The sequence below is a fragment of the Canis lupus genome, chromosome 4 (genome assembly GCF_011100685.1).
Source record: "Canis lupus familiaris isolate Mischka breed German Shepherd chromosome 4, alternate assembly UU_Cfam_GSD_1.0, whole genome shotgun sequence".
In the NCBI taxonomy this organism is placed as follows: Eukaryota; Metazoa; Chordata; class Mammalia; order Carnivora; family Canidae; genus Canis; species Canis lupus.
This window is the reverse complement of record NC_049225.1, coordinates 75,739,250-75,758,374: the sequence shown is the minus strand read 5'-3', so window position 1 is coordinate 75,758,374 and position 19,125 is coordinate 75,739,250. Positions and strand designations below refer to the sequence as shown.

General features: G+C 39.7%; 1 protein-coding gene across 2 annotated transcripts in view; it reads left to right on the top strand.

Moving 5' to 3' along the window:
* NPR3 (natriuretic peptide receptor 3) overlaps window positions 1–19,125 on the top strand; it is a 68,860-nt gene that overhangs the window by 18,821 nt on the left and 30,914 nt on the right. For both annotated transcript variants that reach the window (XM_038535397.1, XM_038535396.1), the window contains exon 3: window positions 2,728–2,894. In XM_038535397.1, coding sequence (XP_038391325.1) covers window positions 2,728–2,894 — 167 coding nt within the window. The remainder of the gene's footprint in view (window positions 1–2,727; window positions 2,895–19,125) is intronic.

Genomic DNA, 19,125 nt, shown 5'->3' with positions numbered 1-19,125 from the left:
CGCATAGCCTCCCGTAACCTCTTGCCGGGACGGCTGTGGCTGTGAACCCTCCATGTCTCCCCATGCGAATCCATTGCTGCTATTTCCCAAGGCGTGATTCTGATCATGTCATTCTTCTGTTACACTCATAAATCTCCAGAGGCACCCAGTTGTCTACTGAATTAAATTTGTCCCTACTGATGGGGCATCATGCCAAGCCAACTCTGCTTTTCCAGTGTTCAACAGCCTGGGTGTGGGCAGTGTTACTGACACGTTAAAATAAGGGGCACCCACAAACTCAGGCAGTCACGGGATTGATTATGGTGGTGACCAGATAAGTATTTAATTTGGATTAGATTTATTAAGCATTACTGTTTTCCTTTTTTTTTCCTAGGAGACAAAACTCCAAAGTTATTACCCTTTAGATTGCGGTAGACAGATGTATTGTATCGTATTTTTTTTCTTTCAGAAAAAAAGTGTTTTCCTATTTCAGTAAGTGAGATACTTGCTGTTTCCAGTTCTGTATGTGTTTTCTAATTCTGCCCCTGTAGGGTTAAGTATTTTCTTTCTTAGGCACCTGGAGAGTACTCTTTCCCAGAGCTAAGAAACTCTGACCCTCTTGGCCTGCAGAGCTCACTCCTGTTGTCTTGATATCTCAAATCAATGATAAAGAATCAATAAATTTTGATTGCATGCTTAAAAGAAACGGGTTCCTCCTTGGGATGAAGATGTTCTGGACATTCTTAGAATTGGGGGGGAGGTCTTCCTAGTGAATGGATTTGGCTCCTCAACAAAGGCCACGTCCGTGTCTCGAGCACCCAGCTGGCTGTCCCCTGGCTCAGGGCAGGACCTGCAGTGAGGTCACTACAGGCACCGCTGCCTGCCCTGCATACGGTCGCCTCCTTGGTGTTTGGGAGGTTTCATACGGAGGAGGACTTTGTCAGGTTTGGTTTAGTGGCCTGAAATTTAGAATGGATCTAGTCTTTAATGAATTCTGTCCTCAGCTCTGTCTTATTTATCTTTTAACAGCTCCCTGGCACATAGAAACAATTAGTAAATGGTTGCTATTATGAGGATTATCGTTAGACAACACCACACACAAGCTTTTGCCTCTGCCCCTTCTCGAGCTGTGGACTGGGGCTCCCAGCTGCCTACTGGGTGTCGTATACATTTGCACCTTTGCCTGTGCCATGGCTCTGCCAACCACCCCTTTACGTCTTTCTGTCCTTCTATTAAAATCCTGTTCACACATTTAGGACCCGGGATGCTGCCTCCTCCTTCCTTCCCTTGCCTCTTCCTACACCCTCTGCTTGCTTCTTTGTACTCTTCGGCGCCTCCTGCCCAGAGTGACCTAGCTGTTACCCTGTCATAACTTCAGCTATTTACATGGTGGCTCTGAATCCCTTTTTTGAGGCTGGCGGAGGCTGTTCCAGACATTCGTAATGCCTACCGTGGTGCCCATCACAGAACCTTGCGGGGCATACGTAGTTCACTGATATTTGTCTGATTTAAGCACTGATAGGAGTGCTTCACCAAGCTCTGTCTGGAAGAGGAGAGGGATGCCCTGGAGCCCAAGCATCCTCACTACTCGGCCGCTGGGCTCCAGGTGTCCGGCCGTGGACTAGGGCTCGGTGCGCACAAATGACTCTGATGTTGGACTCCAGCAGGTTGAATTCTTAGAGGTGATTCCAGAGATCTGTAGGGATCATAATGATGATTGATAGAAACAACAGTTCATTGCCAAACATTTCGTTTTGGGGTCCTACAGGCCACGTGTGCCCTCAAAAATGAAATCATAAAGAGAAGAGTAATATATCTTATGCACATCATTTGCCTTTGCTTTTGTGAACGGGAGCACTGTGAGGCAAGGGGCACTCAGTTTCTCAATGCCTCTATTTCCCCATCTGTGAAAGGGGATGATGTACCTGAACCACAGAGTCTTGTGAAGAGTTTTTAAAAAAATATATAAAAAAATATTTTAGTTAAATTCAATTTGCCAACATAGACTCTTGTGAAGATTAAATGAGTTTATACATATGCAGTGTTCAATAAATAGAGCTTTGTTATTATAATAGTGCTCAATGAATGTTAGCAATTTTTATTTTATCACCATCGATGCACTGATGGATATGGCCCAATAAATAATTTTTATATGACGTTGCCAGCACTGGAGAGAGAGAGATAAGTCCTCATGTTCACCTAAGTTACTTTCATTCTGAAGAGATTCCAGAAATATTTCAAAAAATATCAATAATCTCAAACTTTTTTCTATGACTAGCGCCAACTTTATCATACTTGTGCATATCCGTTGTCATACGTGGCATTCCTGTCATTCCACATCCACATAACATCAGGTTTATTGTACCAGCGTAACAACTCGGTTGACCTCCACAGTTGATTGTAGGTATTTAAAAAAAAATGTGAATGGAAAGGAGTAAAAACTTTCTAATTATTTCTGCAGTGCTGCAGTTCTCAGAGGCTGAAAATGACAGTTACGTGGTTATTATAAGGCAGTTAACTCTAGCGTGCTTTTCTTTCTCTCTCACATTTCAAAAGAACACGTGTTCACAAGGCCTTCTCCTTTGAGGATCTTGGCATTGTCAGGTTATATCCAAGTGCAAAACGATGACAATACCACTTGCCCCAGCTGCCAAAAGTACCATGCAGTGACACACTGCAGTCGAAGAGGGAGAATGGTTCCTTTATGGTGACTGCCTTGGAATTATAAATGTTTTTATTTCTCTGTAGGAGATGGCTCGTGGAAGAGAGGAGACAAACATGACTTTGAAGCTAAGCAAGCATACTCGTCCCTCCAAACAATCACTCTACTGAGGACAGTGAAGCCTGAGTTTGAGAAGTTTTCCATGGAGGTGAAAAGTTCTGTTGAGAAACAAGGACTCAATGAGGAGGATTATGTAAGTGCTTGATTATGGGCCTGGACCTTCAGCATCCTGAAAACAGTCTTCTAATTAAATCAGAGGTGACAGTGTCCCACTCTGAACCATTCAAGACTTCCTAGGTTCGTGTCTGAATGTCACTGAGCTTTCTGTGTGTTTTTTTTTTCTGGCCTGTTCCCGCACCCCCAGCCACCCCCACCCCACTTTTTCAACTGCTGCAGGAGGGAAAATTGCTCTTTGTGGGTACTTGTGGTAATGCTGAGCAGATGTCCGTAGACTTCCATCGCCTATTTGGCTGTGAGCGTGTTTGGGGACAAGATGGATGATGGAGTGCCAAAGTTTTGCATGCTTAATTTTTCCAAAGCTTGATGGCAGAGATGTTTTGAATTTCAGAAGTCCCTTCTGGCAATCTTTTTGGCGAGTCTGCTTTTCTCTCTTATGGCAGTGTAATGTTTCTCAGGTATTCCAGATCTTCCCACTCCATGAGTGCTGTTGTTACGGATACATTCTTTGGACACACTATGGACCAAGCAAAGGAACTCATCTAAGAGGTGGCCCCAAAGACAGCTGACCATACCAGGGTTGACACCATTGTTTTGAGGCCTCTGGCACACTTTGCTATGTGGCTTCTCAAAACTCTGCATTACTCCTATAGATTTTTTCTCAGAGAAGGATGAGCAGTGGACTCCTCAGACTGGTTGGGTTGGTGTGCTGATTTTCAAAACTGTTAACTCCTCAGTGTCTAAAGCAGAAAAGGAACACCTTCTCAGCAATAGGTAGATCACTTTGGATAGTTCTTGCCCGAAGTGGATAATGGCCATTTTCGTATGACCAGTTTCACTTGGGCACTTCCAAACAGGACCTCTCTCAATTTCTTTATTTGAAGTATTACTGGCTACAGACATTGGCCTCAGACAGACCTACATTCAGAGCCTGAATCTAACACTTAGCTGTGTGATCTAGGGCAAATTACACAATCTCCCTGGTCCAAACTACTCCTCCCTGTAGGGAGGATTACTGATAATTCTATCTGAAGCATTGTGTTAGCTCCATCAAAAAGTTGGAGCTCAATAAAAATGCCTCTTTTATACTATTGTTATATTACACCTGTCTTTATAAGAATTTGCTATCAAAAGATATATAAAGGGTCTTAAAAGCCTATTTATTCATGTCTTAAATGTTACATGTAATACACATATCATTTAAAATACCTTTTGTAGATCCCTGGGTGGCGCAGTGGTTCAGCGCCTGCCTTTGGCCCAGGGCGCGATCCTGGAGACCCGGGATCGAGTCCCGCGTCGGGCTCCCGGTACATGGAGCCTGCTTCTCCCTCTGCCTGTGTCTCTGCCTCTCTCTCTCTCTCTCTCTCTCTATCATAAATAAATAAAAAAATTAAAAAAAAATACCTTTTGACTTTCTAAATCAGTACTGCCCAGTGTGTGTGTGTCTGTATGTATATGTTATATATATATTTGTTATATATATATGTATATATATATATATATATATATATGCCACAGATGTAATTTAAAATTTCTAGTAGTTACATTTTTAAAAAGTTAAAATAACCAGGTGAAGTTAATTAATTTGAATAACACATTTTATTTAAATATAAATTTAAATATATAATGTTCTTTCAACATTTAATCAACGTAAAAACTATGGAGGAGATTATAAATTCTTTTTATTATGTAAAGTCTTTGAAATCCAGTGTGTATTTTAGCCTTACAACATATCTAATTCTGTTCAAATGCTCAGTAGCCATATATGACTAGTGGCTACCATATTGGACAGTGGGTTCTGAATCATGAAAGAAGTAGAGCTTCTGCAATAGAGCCCAAGTTTGAGGAAACCTGTGACAGTATTGTCATCATCCAAGTCCTTTGCCTCAGGAATAGCAAAGAACATAAAAGCACTGAACATTTTTGTTTGGCCTCCTACCTGAGGCTGTTGAAGTTCAAGTATTAAAATAGAGGCTGTTCCACATAATCATGTTTCTTGGACAAAAGAAGTATGTTCCTCTGTACCTACTGGAAAGATCCATAATATTTTCCAAGCCAAGTGCTTTAGAGATTAGGTGTAGTTGATTACAATATTGTTTCTCTCTGATGATGGGATCATTAAAAATGACTTTATAAGTAAATAAGAATTATAATTTTAGGTAGAAATTAGAGCTTATAAGAATTTATGCCAATTTTGAACATGTGTCTACTCTTCATATTTTATGTGTTTTTTAAAGATTTATTTATTTTTAGAGAGAGCGCTTGAGAGCAAGCAGGGGTCGGGAGAGACGGAGGAGGAGGGAGAGAGAGAGACTCTAAAGCAGACTCCCTGCTCAGCACAGAGGCCTGGCAAGGGGCTGGATCTCATAATCCTGAGATCATGACCTGAGCTGAAATCAAGAGTCAGATGCTTAACTGACTGAACCACCCAGGTGCCCCAGCATATGTTATGTGTGTTCTGGTTGGGCTCTTTTGAGCGCCAGTTGCAGATGTTCATTGGGTTAGTTTATTTATTTATTTATTTTTTTCTTTTTTTTTCATTGGGTTAGTTTAGACAGGAGGTTGTGGTGAGTATTGTGGAAGAGGGAGATAGGGGAGTCAAAGACCCGGGAGCTGCTGTAGCTGGGAATCATAGGTGCTAGACCTTGATCTAACGCAGCAGGAGATGCTTAACACAGCTAGCAAGGCTTGGTGGTCTTCATTCTAGGACTCAGCTCTTTTGTAAAGGTCTTTTCTTCTCTTCTTTGTACTAACGGGTTTTCTTATCTACTTATTTAGAACTTCAGTTCATGACACTCATCATGGGCTTTTCAGCCTCTGGTACTGATTTCAAATCCAGCAACTTTGGTGGACTCCCTTATGAGTTCTAAAGTTTACCACTCATTTTCTAAACAATCACATGACTTGTGATTAGTGGCAGTTTTGTTTCTTTTCAATTCTTTTCCTAGGTATGCCTAATTAAAAGTATACTTCATTAAATTAAGTATAACTAATTAAATTAAAACTTTTAATGGCACTGGCTAGGATCCCAGTACAGTATTAAATATAAGCAGTGATAGTGGGCAACCTTGCCTTGTTTTTAACTTTAGTATGAAGAACACATAACATCTCATATCTATTCATATCATCATTTTAGCATAATGTTTTAGTGTGGAATTTTGGGGAGAGTCCTTGTTAGATTATGGAAGTTCCCTTCTATTCTTTGTTGGTGAAGTTTTGTTTTGTTTTGGCACAATTGCATCTTTTATTAGAATAACTGAAACAAAAATAGCACAAGTATTGAAGTTTATATAGTGTAATTTAGGGAAAGACTTTGGACACAGGTTTTTATCATAGGCACTGTGAATTGTAATATATCCCTGACACTATGTCATATGTGTTGTACTGCACTCATCATATTTAGCATGTTGGTAGCAGCCTTGAAAAGGTTCTGATTGTCTCAAAATGCAAAAATTTGAAACTTTAAACTTTTGTCAGTCTATACTGAAACATTGAGAAGTTGAGTGGCTCTGATTTTTTAAATGAAATTACTATAGTAATTTTGATTTCAAATTTTGATTTCAAAATTTTGAATTCAAAGATTTTGATTTCAAATTTTGATGGATTAATGCAATTTTGTTTCCATAAAATTGATTTTCTTTTCCTTTACCCCACCCTTTTTCCCCCCATCTCTACCTCTTGGCCTCTCTTTTTAAAACTGAATTTTTAAAATTGAGATACTTGCAGTTTTAAGATGCAGTACAAAGAGATTGGTTGTATATATTGCCCAATTTTCCCCATCGGTAACATTTTGGAAAATTATGTATATGATCACAATACAGATATTGATACTGATACAATGCATTGACCTGTGTGTGTGTGTGTGTGTGTGTGTGCGCGCATAGAGTGTGCATATTAAGTTCTACGCAATTTTATCATCTATGTAGATTGGGGTGTTTGAAATTCATTAAATGCCTTTTCTGTATCTAATGAGATAATCAGATGATTTTTTTCTTAATTCTGTTATAATGTGCTAAGTCGCACTACTAGATTTTTCTCTCTTCCAATTTTATAGAGATAAAATTGACATGTATCATATAAATTAATATTTTATATATGTATATATGGCACAGTGCTTACCACAGTAAGTTTAGTTAACCTCCATCACCTTGCATAGTTACAAAACATTTTTTTCTTGTGATGAGAAGTTTTATAATCTACTATCTTGGCACCTTTCAAATATACAATATAGTATTAACTATAGCTATCATACTGTACATTAGATTTCCAGAAGTTATTTATCATATAACTGGAAGTTTGTATCTTTTAAACATCATTTTCATTACTAGATTTTTCTATGTTAACAATGTCTGCACTCCAGGCATAACTCTGGTCTCTGTATACTTCAAGACTTTGAGCTTCTTTATTTCCCAAGTCAAATTGTGGGGAGTAAGATTATGGTTGAACCTATGCATGTTTGCCTGGGTACAGCTTCTTCAGCTGCATCATCTCAGAGGCTATTTATTGGAAACCTCTACATTAGCATCTCTGGGTCAAATATCTACTCCTGTTTTCCTCATCTGTGGTGGGTAGTTTGGTGGATGCATGTGTGTGGCGTGATAGAAAATCAGACTGCTTAGGGCAGGGCTATCATTGGAGCTGTATCTGTTGCATGGACTGTAATGGTCTAGTTCTTAGTACATGTCTTTAGGATGATGTTTTCACCATTCTTACAGGTAACATAAAAATATAAAATATATATATTAAAATATTTATTTATTTATTTTGGAAAGAGAAAGAACACGTGCAGGTGGGGGGAGGGGCAGAGGGAGAAGGGGAGGGAGAGAATATCAAGCATATTCCCCGCTGAGCACAGAGCCCCATGACTTGGGGCTCAATCTCAGCACCCTGAGATCATGATCTAGGCCAAAATCAAGTCAGCCACTTAACTGACAAATATTTTTAAAGTACATTTGTCCTTTTACTAGTGAAGCTAATGGAGACCTATTCCATTCTGATACATCATGTTTTAGTAGAGCCCAGGGGCCATTACTGGAGACAGTGCAGCTTGATGGTTAAAATATGTGGCCTTGGGGTTTTGTAGACCTGCCTCTGCCTCTTACTGTTCTTAGCGTGGGCACATTTCTGAAACTCTGTGCCTTAGTTTACTGACTATAAAATGAGGATAATAATTTTTAACTGACAAGGCTGTTGAGAGAACTAAAGAATTGTATATAAATAATATTTAACACAATTCCAGGCGCTTAGTAAATATTCAATGGACAATAGCTATTATTTCTCTTACTTTCGTTTCTTATACTCCATACCAGTGTATATGATGCTTCTGCATGTCTGTGGTCCCTATTACTCCTATTTACCCTTTAGATCTCAACTCAGATACCACCTTCTCAGGACATGTCTTTCCTGACACTCCACACTATCTTAAGGCACTCTGATCCTTTCCATCATAGCCTCTAGCTATGTGTGGGCTTTTCTAATTAAATCTGGCCTCTTCTACCAGACTGTAACCCCTGTGAGAGGAGGAACTATTTCTGTTCATTCTTGCCTCCCTTTGTTGTGTGCTTGGTACAAAGGAAGCAGCCAATAAATGTAAACTTTTATTGTCATGCTTATGATTTTAGTTATCATTAAACCAGAGAACATCAAATCCGACCTACTCTCATCACAGTGATGGAAAGGTAGACACTGAGGCCCAGGCAGGTGAGGTGACCTTTCCAGACGTAACTAGTACGCTTCACTCAATATAACAATGTTGGGTGGTGATGGAACCCTGTACCTAGACCTTGTTCAGTCCACAAAATGAGGAGTCAGTTTCACTTACGCTGTAGGAGATGGTATTGGGGGATAGTAATGGGTTTTCATAATGGGGATTCTGAAGATTCTCTGAGAATCATCAGAAACCTAAAGTTAGAAGTAAGACTCCACTGGAGAGGCCCCCAAGTATCAGAGGGGCTCCCACCTTGGCTCAGACAAGTGTTTGGAAAGTGCCTGCTTGGCCTTTTCTGGTGGAGCCGCATGGGCAGTGGATCTCACTCAAGGGTATCTTAATGGGTGTTTGGCCTTTGCCGTGTGAGTGGTTGCAATTCTAGAGCCCTGGCATTTGGTTTTAGAATGCACTGTGTGGTAGCCAAGCCAAGATTAGTTGCATCCCCTGACTCCTGCTTCAATGACTTTCTTTTTCCACTACATCAGTCTGACCCCTTTATTAACAACGTGCCCAACATGGAGGTGAACCCATGACCTGAAGATTAAGTGTCTCAGGCCCTACAAGTGAGCCTGGCAGGCAACACAGGCTGAAGTACTTCCTTCCTTTTCCTGCACCCTGCCTGCCCAAATACGCTCTTTTAAGATATCAATTTCTCTTTACTCTTTTACACGCTTGACAAAATCTGGCTAGTAGTCTGTCTCTTCATCTGCAGCAACCTGTTTTCCTTGTTTTCTTCTGCAGTGTAAATCATTATTTTCTAGATCATGAGATGCTGTTTACTGAGTTCTCCAGATATCATGGTTGTGAGCTTGATCTGTGACCCTGCAGTGGTCCTACCTGGGGTGAGGTCCTCTTTCCCTAAAAATACTGAAGCAGGTATATCCATGGCCATGAGCTCTGGAAGCCCACCAGAGCTGCATCTCTATGCTAACATGGTTATAAAACATTATGCACCACAACGTAAAGCATTCTGGTACACTGACAGTACTCACAGAGGTGTGGACAGTTTATCTTGTAGCAGACCCTGTGTGGTGTATATGTGAAAATATCCATGGTCCTAGTATTTTTAGGTGATGATCTAGGGAATAGCGTGCAGGGTGCAGGAAAAGGAAGGAAGTACTAGGGAGTAGGTGTATGTTTCTAGAGAGAGGGGCCAGGACCCTTCACCTGATTCTTAATGGGGTGAAGAATGTCACAAAAAAGTGTCACAAGAAAGTAAGAGTCATTGAACTAGACGATGGCTAGTCAGCATTCCATTTGCCCAGTTATTGTCAGAAGCCCTGTGTATTCTCATGGGTAGGGCATAACATTGTGCATGTGCAACTGCATTGAAAAATCACTCCCCTGGAAGAAAATGAAGAAACACCTAAATGTTTGAGTATTTCCTAATTTTAATTTCTAAAACCATTAGTTTATTGCTGAGATGAAAGAGATACTAGGTCATTCCTTCCTTCCTTCATTTTGGACTAGAGAGTCAGTCTAGTCTTTCTAGTTCCTAGTGTTTTCATATTATGACTTTAAGAGGTAGACTTAAATTTGTCCTTGCTACTATTTCTCAATTTAGACTGAGCCAGGGCTGGAGACATCTTTTCCCCTCTGGCAGCCTGTCTGACTTTTCAGTCGTGTAAATCCCACTCTTGGCCTTGCCCCATTCTCCCTATTGTGTTTGGCACTTCTGCGGCCCATTCACTGGCTGGCCTCATGAACAGTTGGCTCTGCCTTTGGGTGAAGCTCACCTTCTTCCCCTGATGTTGTTGTTGTTGAAACCAAAGTAATACAGGGCTTTCTAGATTGAATACAACAAATGAAAAAAGAACCCGACTGAATTAAAAATAAATTCATGGTACTGTAAGAGTTATGGACAAACAGCAGTGTCCTGTTCTTCTCTACTCCTGACTCCCATCCCTTAGAGGCAATAATCCTTAATGTTTTTATTGGCTTCTTCTGCTGTTTCCCTCTATATTTTTAAAATAGCTTATTTATACTGCTGTCTTTGATATGAAAAATTTGATATCTCATTATTTTCTAAAATGGAAAGAAATTTACACACTTTTTCTACAAATACTAATTTTCCTTCCATCCTTCCATTCTTCCAGTATTTTATAACATAGTTTTTAGTTAAAGGTACATTCTTAAAAAAAAATTGAAGAAAAGCTACCCCCCCATATTCGGAGTTATTATTATGACTGTATAATATTGAACCAGGTAGCAGAAACATGTGGTATTTTATGATTACATTTCCTTTCCTGTATAGCCCTTTTCCTCTGAAGTTAATAATTTTCTTGTTTTTTTATTTGCTTCCATGTAGTTCTCACTATTTCATTCTCATTACCTATAAGGATGGTATTGATTTTTCTTTTTCAGTTCCTTGTTTTTCTGCTCCAGTTTAGAGTAATTGCTTCCTTTACTATCAAACTGGAAATGTCCTTCAGTTTTTTCCTGTATTTGTTCTCCTTTTTCTTGGATGTCAAATCTTCTTAGTTGAATTTTATTCTAGTTTTGAGGGAGAAGGTGGTATGAGTGGAAATCTTTTGAGACTTTGAATATCAGAAAACATTTTGTTTTATTGTTTTATATAATCGATTATTTAGCTGGGTATAAAATTTTGGTTTGAAGATTAATTTTCCCTCAAATTTTGATATCATTGCTCTATTGTTTTGCAGCTTTTGGTGTTACCATTCTGATTATTTATCCTTTTCATGTCACTTTTTCCTCCCTCTACCTCTAGAAGCCTTTAGTTGTTGTCGATTGTTTAATCAGGGTCTGGTCAAGAAAAACTAGGTAATTCAACAGAAGGAGTTTAATAGGAGAAGCTAAATTTAAGGTGTAGGAAAAGCTGAAATGCCAAGTGGAATAGTAAGGCAAACCAGAAACTGCAACAGCAAGAGCTATTACTACTTCCAGAGCTAGCAAGACCAGGAGAGAAATAGTTATACCAAAGAGGGGCCAAAGAGTTAGGGCTGGTCACAGGAGCTAGAAGCATGGAAGAAATACATCCTTTGCCAGAGATGGTTGCTACCTAAGGCGAGATGGGAGAGAGGAAGAAATATCCTGGCTTTTCCCTTCTTCCTGACTTTTCCACCAGTGCTTCCTGTTGGCTGAACCAACCAGAAGTCAGCTGACAGGGCTATGCAGCCTGGAAGAATTATCCTCCTATGATACAGAGCAGAGCAAAGCAGATGTAGGGAGGGGAAATGAATTGGAGGCCACAGGCAGACAATTGGCTCACTGGTGCTCTGCTGTTTCACAATGATGTGTCTTGGTGTGGGTCTTATAAAATCTTTGTGCTCGTCACTTTGCTCTTTCCAGAATTTTAAAGTTGGATGTCAGCTCTTTTCAGTTGATTCTCCAATTTTTTCTGTCATTTTCAACTCTGCCTTTTTCTTTTCCTTTCTGAGAGATTGCCTCAACTTTATTTTCCAAACTTCCCATTGAATTTTTAAATTTTGCTATCATAGTTATAATTTCCAAGAGCTCTCTCTTATTATCTGAGTACCTCTCTTTCTAAAAAATAGTACTCTTCTATTGTTTCCTGGATTTAATATCTTATCTTTCTGTATATACCCTTTCATCAGTTCTAGAGTACACTTATTTCACATTTTAACTTATCTGAAGTTTCACATTTTAACTTATCCATTTATAATTGGTAGACTGTCATCATTTAGTAAGTAGAATATTTTCTAAGGGAACATAAAACAGGTGATTTTTGTAATTCTGGTATCTTTTGTTGAAACAAGTTGTTTTTTGTAAGTTTTCTTTTACTTTCTTCATTACTTATTTCAAATTCCTTTAAAAATATTACTTTTGATTTCTTTCTCTTTCATATTACAAGGTTTTCTTAAACTATTGGTAATCCTTAGCTATTTACATTTAAGGGTGATCCATGAAAGAGGCTATCTAGAAGCTCTGTGTGCATGAGAACTTGTTTAGAGGTAGATATTATTGTAAGGTGATAAGATATTGAGCTAGCTTTTTCAAAGGGTTATCCCAAATATGATTAGCTGGAGGTTGTTTCTCTTAGGCTTATCGAGTTAGCTAAAGAATTCTCCTCCAAATCCCTTCCTGAGAGTCATAAGGCTTCTGTACATTCTGGGAGACCATGGTGGGGAAGCCTCACCTCTAGGATTGTAGAATTTTCACTTAAACCTCACTTTCAGTTTTATGGTCACTGGGACTCCAGCTGTGTCTGATATCTTCCTGTTCAGATATTTTTTGTGTATCAACACTTTCAGCCGATAAACCTGTTTTCTGCCTGGATAGAAAGGGATAATTTCTTCTCTGGGTAAGGTTTGGCGGTGGCTGGGGGAGGGATGGGTTCATCTGACTTGAGGTGATCTGTACAGACTTTCACCTAATCCTGCCATTTTCAGCTGTATGGCATCCCTGCCTCCAGAGATAACTAGTGTCTCCAATTCTAGAATCTCTTTACAAGAATTCTTTGTTTTCTAGTGGAGCTCCCTGCTCTGTTCCTGTGCACACTCTAGCTTTAGTTTTTTGGGTCTGTTGTGTTAGTCACCCCTTTCTAGCTTTCAAAATTTTGTTGATGTTTCTCATCTACTCTTTCCTTCCTGCACTCTTTCCACTTAGAAGTTTGCACCTTAAAAAATTCTTGTAATGTTTTTTTTTTTTTTTTTGGTAGGGATTTTGGAGGGACTTTGTGTTTTTCCAGAAGTCTCCTTGGATTGTTGAATCTCAGGACTACGCAAATGTTCAAAGATGGCAATGCCATCCTGTTTTGTGTGTTTGTTTGTTTGTTTTTGGTAGTGACAGGTGTGGGTGAGTAATCTTGCTATATTTAAAGCAAGGAAGAGAGTTGTGTGTGTTTGAGAGAGGGATCTATCATGTTTCTTTTGGTCCCCAATGCTGTAGCTCCTTTAGAAATTCCTGTTTGGTTCTAGTTTCCCTTCTAGTGGCTACTTTTTCTTGACTTAATAGCTTAGTGCTCACTTTCTCACCCTCACAGACATGCTTGCCTTCTATGATTCTTTAAAAACAACTATACACAAACAACACACATCAACAGTAATACTAAGGAAAGGGTTGTTCTTTTACAGGTTTATTATACTGGTGTATGAATTTTTTTTTTTTTTTTTTTTTTACTTTATGTCTAGGGCTAAACTCCTCTAATATAACTTATATACCAGCTTCACTTGAAAATGATTCTTTTGTACATATACAGGAACATCAACTAGGGATCCTTTGGCCAGTCAGAGTAGACGTTTAGGTTTTAAAGTAGATGTTTTAAAAGCCAAGTGGACTTTTAAGGTTAAAAGATGGGATATTTAAATGACAATAACGGGGGCTGTTTGCATCCTGGTAGGTTATTTGTAATTTATTACAATGCAGTGGCAAGGGTTTAAAACCCTTTCTTTCTAGAATCTGTTAGGACTCTCTTATTGTAAAACAAAATACTCTGAAAAACAAGTTAAAAAGCATTTAAAGACATTAAACATGTTAAGATGTCCCCATTGTGGGGCTCAGTTACCTTCCAAAGCAGGGACTGTCTCCTCTGAATGTGATCCAACCCCTGGTAATCTCCAGTATTGCAGACAGCATTATTCTAGAGCCAAATGCAATCCAGCTGGGAAAGAGCTGTAGGAGAGAAGGCAGATTTCCTGACCATGGACTAGGGCAGTGGCCTTGGGCAGAGACAGCCGTTGGCCAGGTCCCTTTACCTCTTGAGGCTTCCTCTATTGTAAAACCAGAGATTCGGGCTACCGCGTCAAGGAGCTTTCCCATCCCCGGGTTTCTGTTAATATGTATTGAAAGTGTTTTTCTGACTTTAGTCTTAATTTAGAGGCTGCCTTTCATTGTCTGTATCTGGGTTGGAAGGTACCTATCCCTTACTGAAAAATCACAGTGTAACAATCATCACACACACACCCCTTCCAAACAATCCCCTTTTAGGAGACTTTTATTACAATGCACTATGCTGCTGCTTGCGACAATACCTCAGAAAAGTCTCTTGGAAATTTTTATTACTGTAGTTTTTAAAAACAAGAGACCAACTTTTCTTTAGGTTTGAAGTGGTTGCCATTCTATGGCACGTGTTTGTATTCACAGAACTCCTCTCTGCATACGTAAGTAATTGCAGTGTTTTGTGTTCAATTTGCACTAGCAAAGATACAGCTGCAAGTGTACTTTTGCAAGCGCAAAATTAGAGCCTAGTTTTTAAGAATGGACCAGAACTGTTTTTTAGTATTTCTCCAGTTAACCTCAGAAATGGCTTTTTGTTTTTAAGAAAGGGTGTTCTAGTTATAAAGGATGTATAGAGTCCATTTTTTAATGAAATAATGCTGCATCCTTAGTGCTTTGGCTTTCAAATTCAGTTTCAAGCTTCTTAATGCCACCTCTGTTCTTGACTTGGGGTAGAATTTGGTAAATGCTGTTTTCATTTCTAACCAGGTATTCTGAGCAGGGGGTGATTTTATAACCTTGAATATTTGCTCGTTTGAGGTTAGCGGGCCACCCATAGCTTGTTTTTTCTCCTTATTTAAAAGTTGAAAATTTAACTAATTAAACAAATATTCCGGCAGTGTTTGATGCACAGCAGTATTGTTAGGGAGGTGGGATGTGTATCTGGGCACTGACTCTCTCCCACGTTTCCCTCTGACACTCAAAAATGAAATGGGAGCCTGGGGAGCAGCCGATTTATCTAGCCAAGGTATTTGAACAGAGACAGGTTTAATAAATCATTGTTTAGATAGGCCACACATTACATTTTGGAAAGTCCAAAATGTTGAAAAACAACACTCTCATTTCCTTCAATGAGGGGATGGCCTAGCAGTAAAGCTGTCTAAACCAGCTTGTATTTTGACACTGGTTTTGCACAGGAACAGAGTGGGAGGTGACATCAGTTGAAAAGTTATCAGGTCATCAATAAAATCTTGGCCAGGCACTTCACTCCCTCTTGTCTTAACATAATATCATTTAATGGACTCTGTATACTTTTACCGAGATTTTTAAAAGTTCGCCCTTCAGTAAAAGAAAAAAATGCAGCTGATGGATGCAAGCCGTGTTTGCCCCACTTCTGGTGGGATTGTGCACAGGCGAGCTTTTGTGTCTGCCAAGGATGCATCAGAATAGAGGAGACCCTCCCCCTTTTGCCCGGCCATCTCCCCTTTTTGTCCTCACCCCCTTTCTTTAAAGCCAGCCAGGGAATAATTTGTCCAAATGAAAGGGCCCTTTCAGGCACTGGAGAGCTTTGCTAATTGTATTTGAAAGAGTAAAAGCGAACCACAAGTTGGCTTTTAACAACAGAAAAATAATGAGTTCACATGCCAACATATTAATAAGATTAGTTTTATTAGGAAAACGTAATCAGGCAGACAGTGGCACTGCAAAAGGAAGGGCTTATTAAAAGCCATTCTTTTTGCTAGCTAAAGAAATACCAGTTGGCTTTCAAAACACATTTAAATAAAGATGCCCTGAAATCTAAAAAATAGTTTCCTTTTCTTGAAATAGGAAAATTGTTCTGAAATTTTTTATTCCTATGGTTTTTAAATAGCTTTAGTTGTGCTAAATTAGAATATTTTAAAAACTTGGGAATCTCCTATTTCAAGTGCTTTCTGTTTGCTTGTAAGTAATTATCCATATGCTTGTGATTTTTCACATTTTGGCAGGTGTGGATTTATTAATTGCAAAAATACTATTGAACAGGTGCGATCTGAAAATGTTTAAGGAAGACCACAGTACCTGTGAAAAAGGATTTTTTCCAAACAGTAGGTTTCATTTTGACCTTTTGAAAGACAATCTTTGTTTTTTAATTTCCATTATGTACAGTGATGTAATTTCAGTTAGAAAGATATTTTGCAATAGCCGCGACAATATACTCAAATACGCATGACTAAAATAGCAATGCAGTGGGGAAATATGTTTCACAATTGGAAGCCTAAGCTGTTTTACTTTTTTTTTTTTATTTGTATTGTCACTGCATAGAGTAGAGGATATTTTAGCACATTTGTCCAAATTCTTTACAACGAAAATACAATTTAAGTTCTTTTCAGAATAGTCAGATCACTTAAAATATGGACTGTGGCTACGTTACCAGTTCAGCTTGCAAAAAGAACATGCATCAGCTCTAACAATTATATCCGTTAGTGCAAGTGAAGGAACAGACAACAAAATTGGAGAGGATGAAATGTCTGATTTTTTGTTTTTCCTCCCCTGATGCTCCTGGGGGCTCAGAGTCTCAGCATCCCTCTTTTCCCATATGGTGAGGAATTCATTTACACAAAGATTTTGGGGTTCAGTAGATTAACATTACCAGGATGTCGCACTTACAGGAAGAACCTAGAAAAGGAAGACTTACAGTAAATGAACCTAAAGGTGATATTTTGCTGTCAGGAGGAGGAGGTGAAAGAGTCACCTGTAAGCCAGGATTCATTCTTTCAATGAGAGCTCTGCTCAGGAAATGTTGCTTTGGTCACATCACCCCCCACCACCCTCCAGCTGGAGCAGCATGGCACTTTCAGAACTTCAACTCCCTTACATGAAGCCTTGCATTTCACGGATAGAACAGCAGCAAAAGGCCTCTGCAGTTGACATAATGTGACAGGAGCCAGAAGAGAATGCCTGTGTGTTCAGCCTTCGAGCTTGGGAGAAGGGAGGAGGGCGGCGCCCAGGCCCCGGGCAGCTTCATGGGCCGCTGCACTAGCCCCGGATTCTGGTGTTTGATGCTGACAGCAGCCACAGGTTTTTGAAGTCCGAGGGCAGAGTGTGGTTCATAAGGCCTGGCCATTGATGCTGCTTATCCGGGTGGGTGGATGTGGTGGAGGAGCCCAAGGTAGTGGTTCAATAAATATTAATTAATGGGCATTAAAACAATTGATGACCTCGGAGCATGCCACCTTGTGTGCCAGAGACTTTAATCTGCGAAATGGAGAAAACCACACTGAGTTGCTCTTGGAAGTTATGAAAAATGATTGTAAAGGGGTTTTATAAGCTTAAGCGCCTTGAGTGATAGTGTCCAAAGAAAATAGCCCGGCAGCTGAGAGCAGAACATCCCATAGCCCTGTGAGCAGTGTGCAGTAGCAGTTTTAAATGACATCCTTTCTGGGGTCCAGCCAATTGTTAAAAGAGAGGAACTAGGATAATGTATTGCTGGGGACTCAATCCTCTTCCCAGTTGTGAAATCTGAAAGTAACTCAAGCTGTAGGAAATTATTTTGGATTAGTATTTGTCTTCTGATTTTTTTCTCCCCCTGGAGTGAACTTGCTTCATTTATAAAGTTCTAAAAATCTTGCTCCCACAGGCTGTGATCAGAGGTAGGGAGGAGGTGAACGGAGGAATTTTTTTCCATATAATAATTTGATAATTGGTCTGAATTTGGGGATCTTTATTAATTACTTCCTTTATTCTTTCCCTTTCCTGTTATCTCTAGGTAAGATAATCACTAATTCACTGAACTCAGATAGCTGTGTTTCTATCCTAGACTAAAGATCTTGAAGATTTAATTTTTCTATTAGCAAATGGCCTCATGTCAGATTGGTGCCCCAGTTTGCCCAGTGTTGGCATACAAATGCATTTCAATTTAAGGACACTTTTCCTTTTCTATACACAGCAGTGACACATATTATGTTAAACCTCCATCCAAGAATTTCTTGGGGAGAACAGATTTCAGATATAGTCTATGCACTCTCTCGGTGCACATGTATTCTTGCGGCGCACTTGAACCAGAGTATCACCGTGCATATAGTTGAGCCTGAAGATGGTTATTGTGTGAATCTGTATGCATACCATCCAGCCTTTACCATGTCCTTCCTTTGGTCAAGGCATTGTGCCAGGTCCTGTGAGGATGATTCAGCATCTGTGTGGATGGCTATGGAAGTACAGGGAAGAAGAGATAGGTACAGATGAGCCTCGTAAGTGAGGCTAAGTGAATCCAGGCTTAGAAGTAGGAATGCCATTAGACACATTTAGGGAATAGTGAGCAAAATAACCTGGCTTGACCGGACGGATTTCACAGAGGAGTAGTTTGGAAAGGTCTCTTTCTGTGGTGAAATTTGCCCTTCCCTTGGCTGCCAAGATGCCGCCATCTCCAAGTTCTCTGCCTACGCAGCAGTCCTTCCTAGTGTCCTTTCATGAATCCTCTTTCCCACTTGCTCCACAAATATTGGTGTTTCCCAGGGTTCTTCCCTTGGCCCTTTTCTCTCTAAACACAATTTCTGGGCAGCACATCCACTTGTCTGGGCAGGATGTTCATCTCTATGTGGATAGCACCTAAATTTATATCACCAATTGCAACCTCTCTCTTGAGTGACAGGCCCCTGCTTCCAATTTCCCACCAGTACCTCTGCCTGAATAACATGGTGTCTTCCCGCCTCGTCCTTTTATTGGGAACTGCTCAATTTCGGTGCTTGGCTGGACAAAGCATAGAGGGGAGTCAAGGAGGATGGAAGTTTAAATTCAAGGAACTTGTTCTATGTGCAGAAGGAAGTAGGAAGTAGGAGACTAGTCAAAAAAAGATTGTCAAGGATTTTGAAAGTAGAGCAGCTCCAGGTGATAACAAGGTCTAGGGTCTTGCTACTCAAAGTGTAGT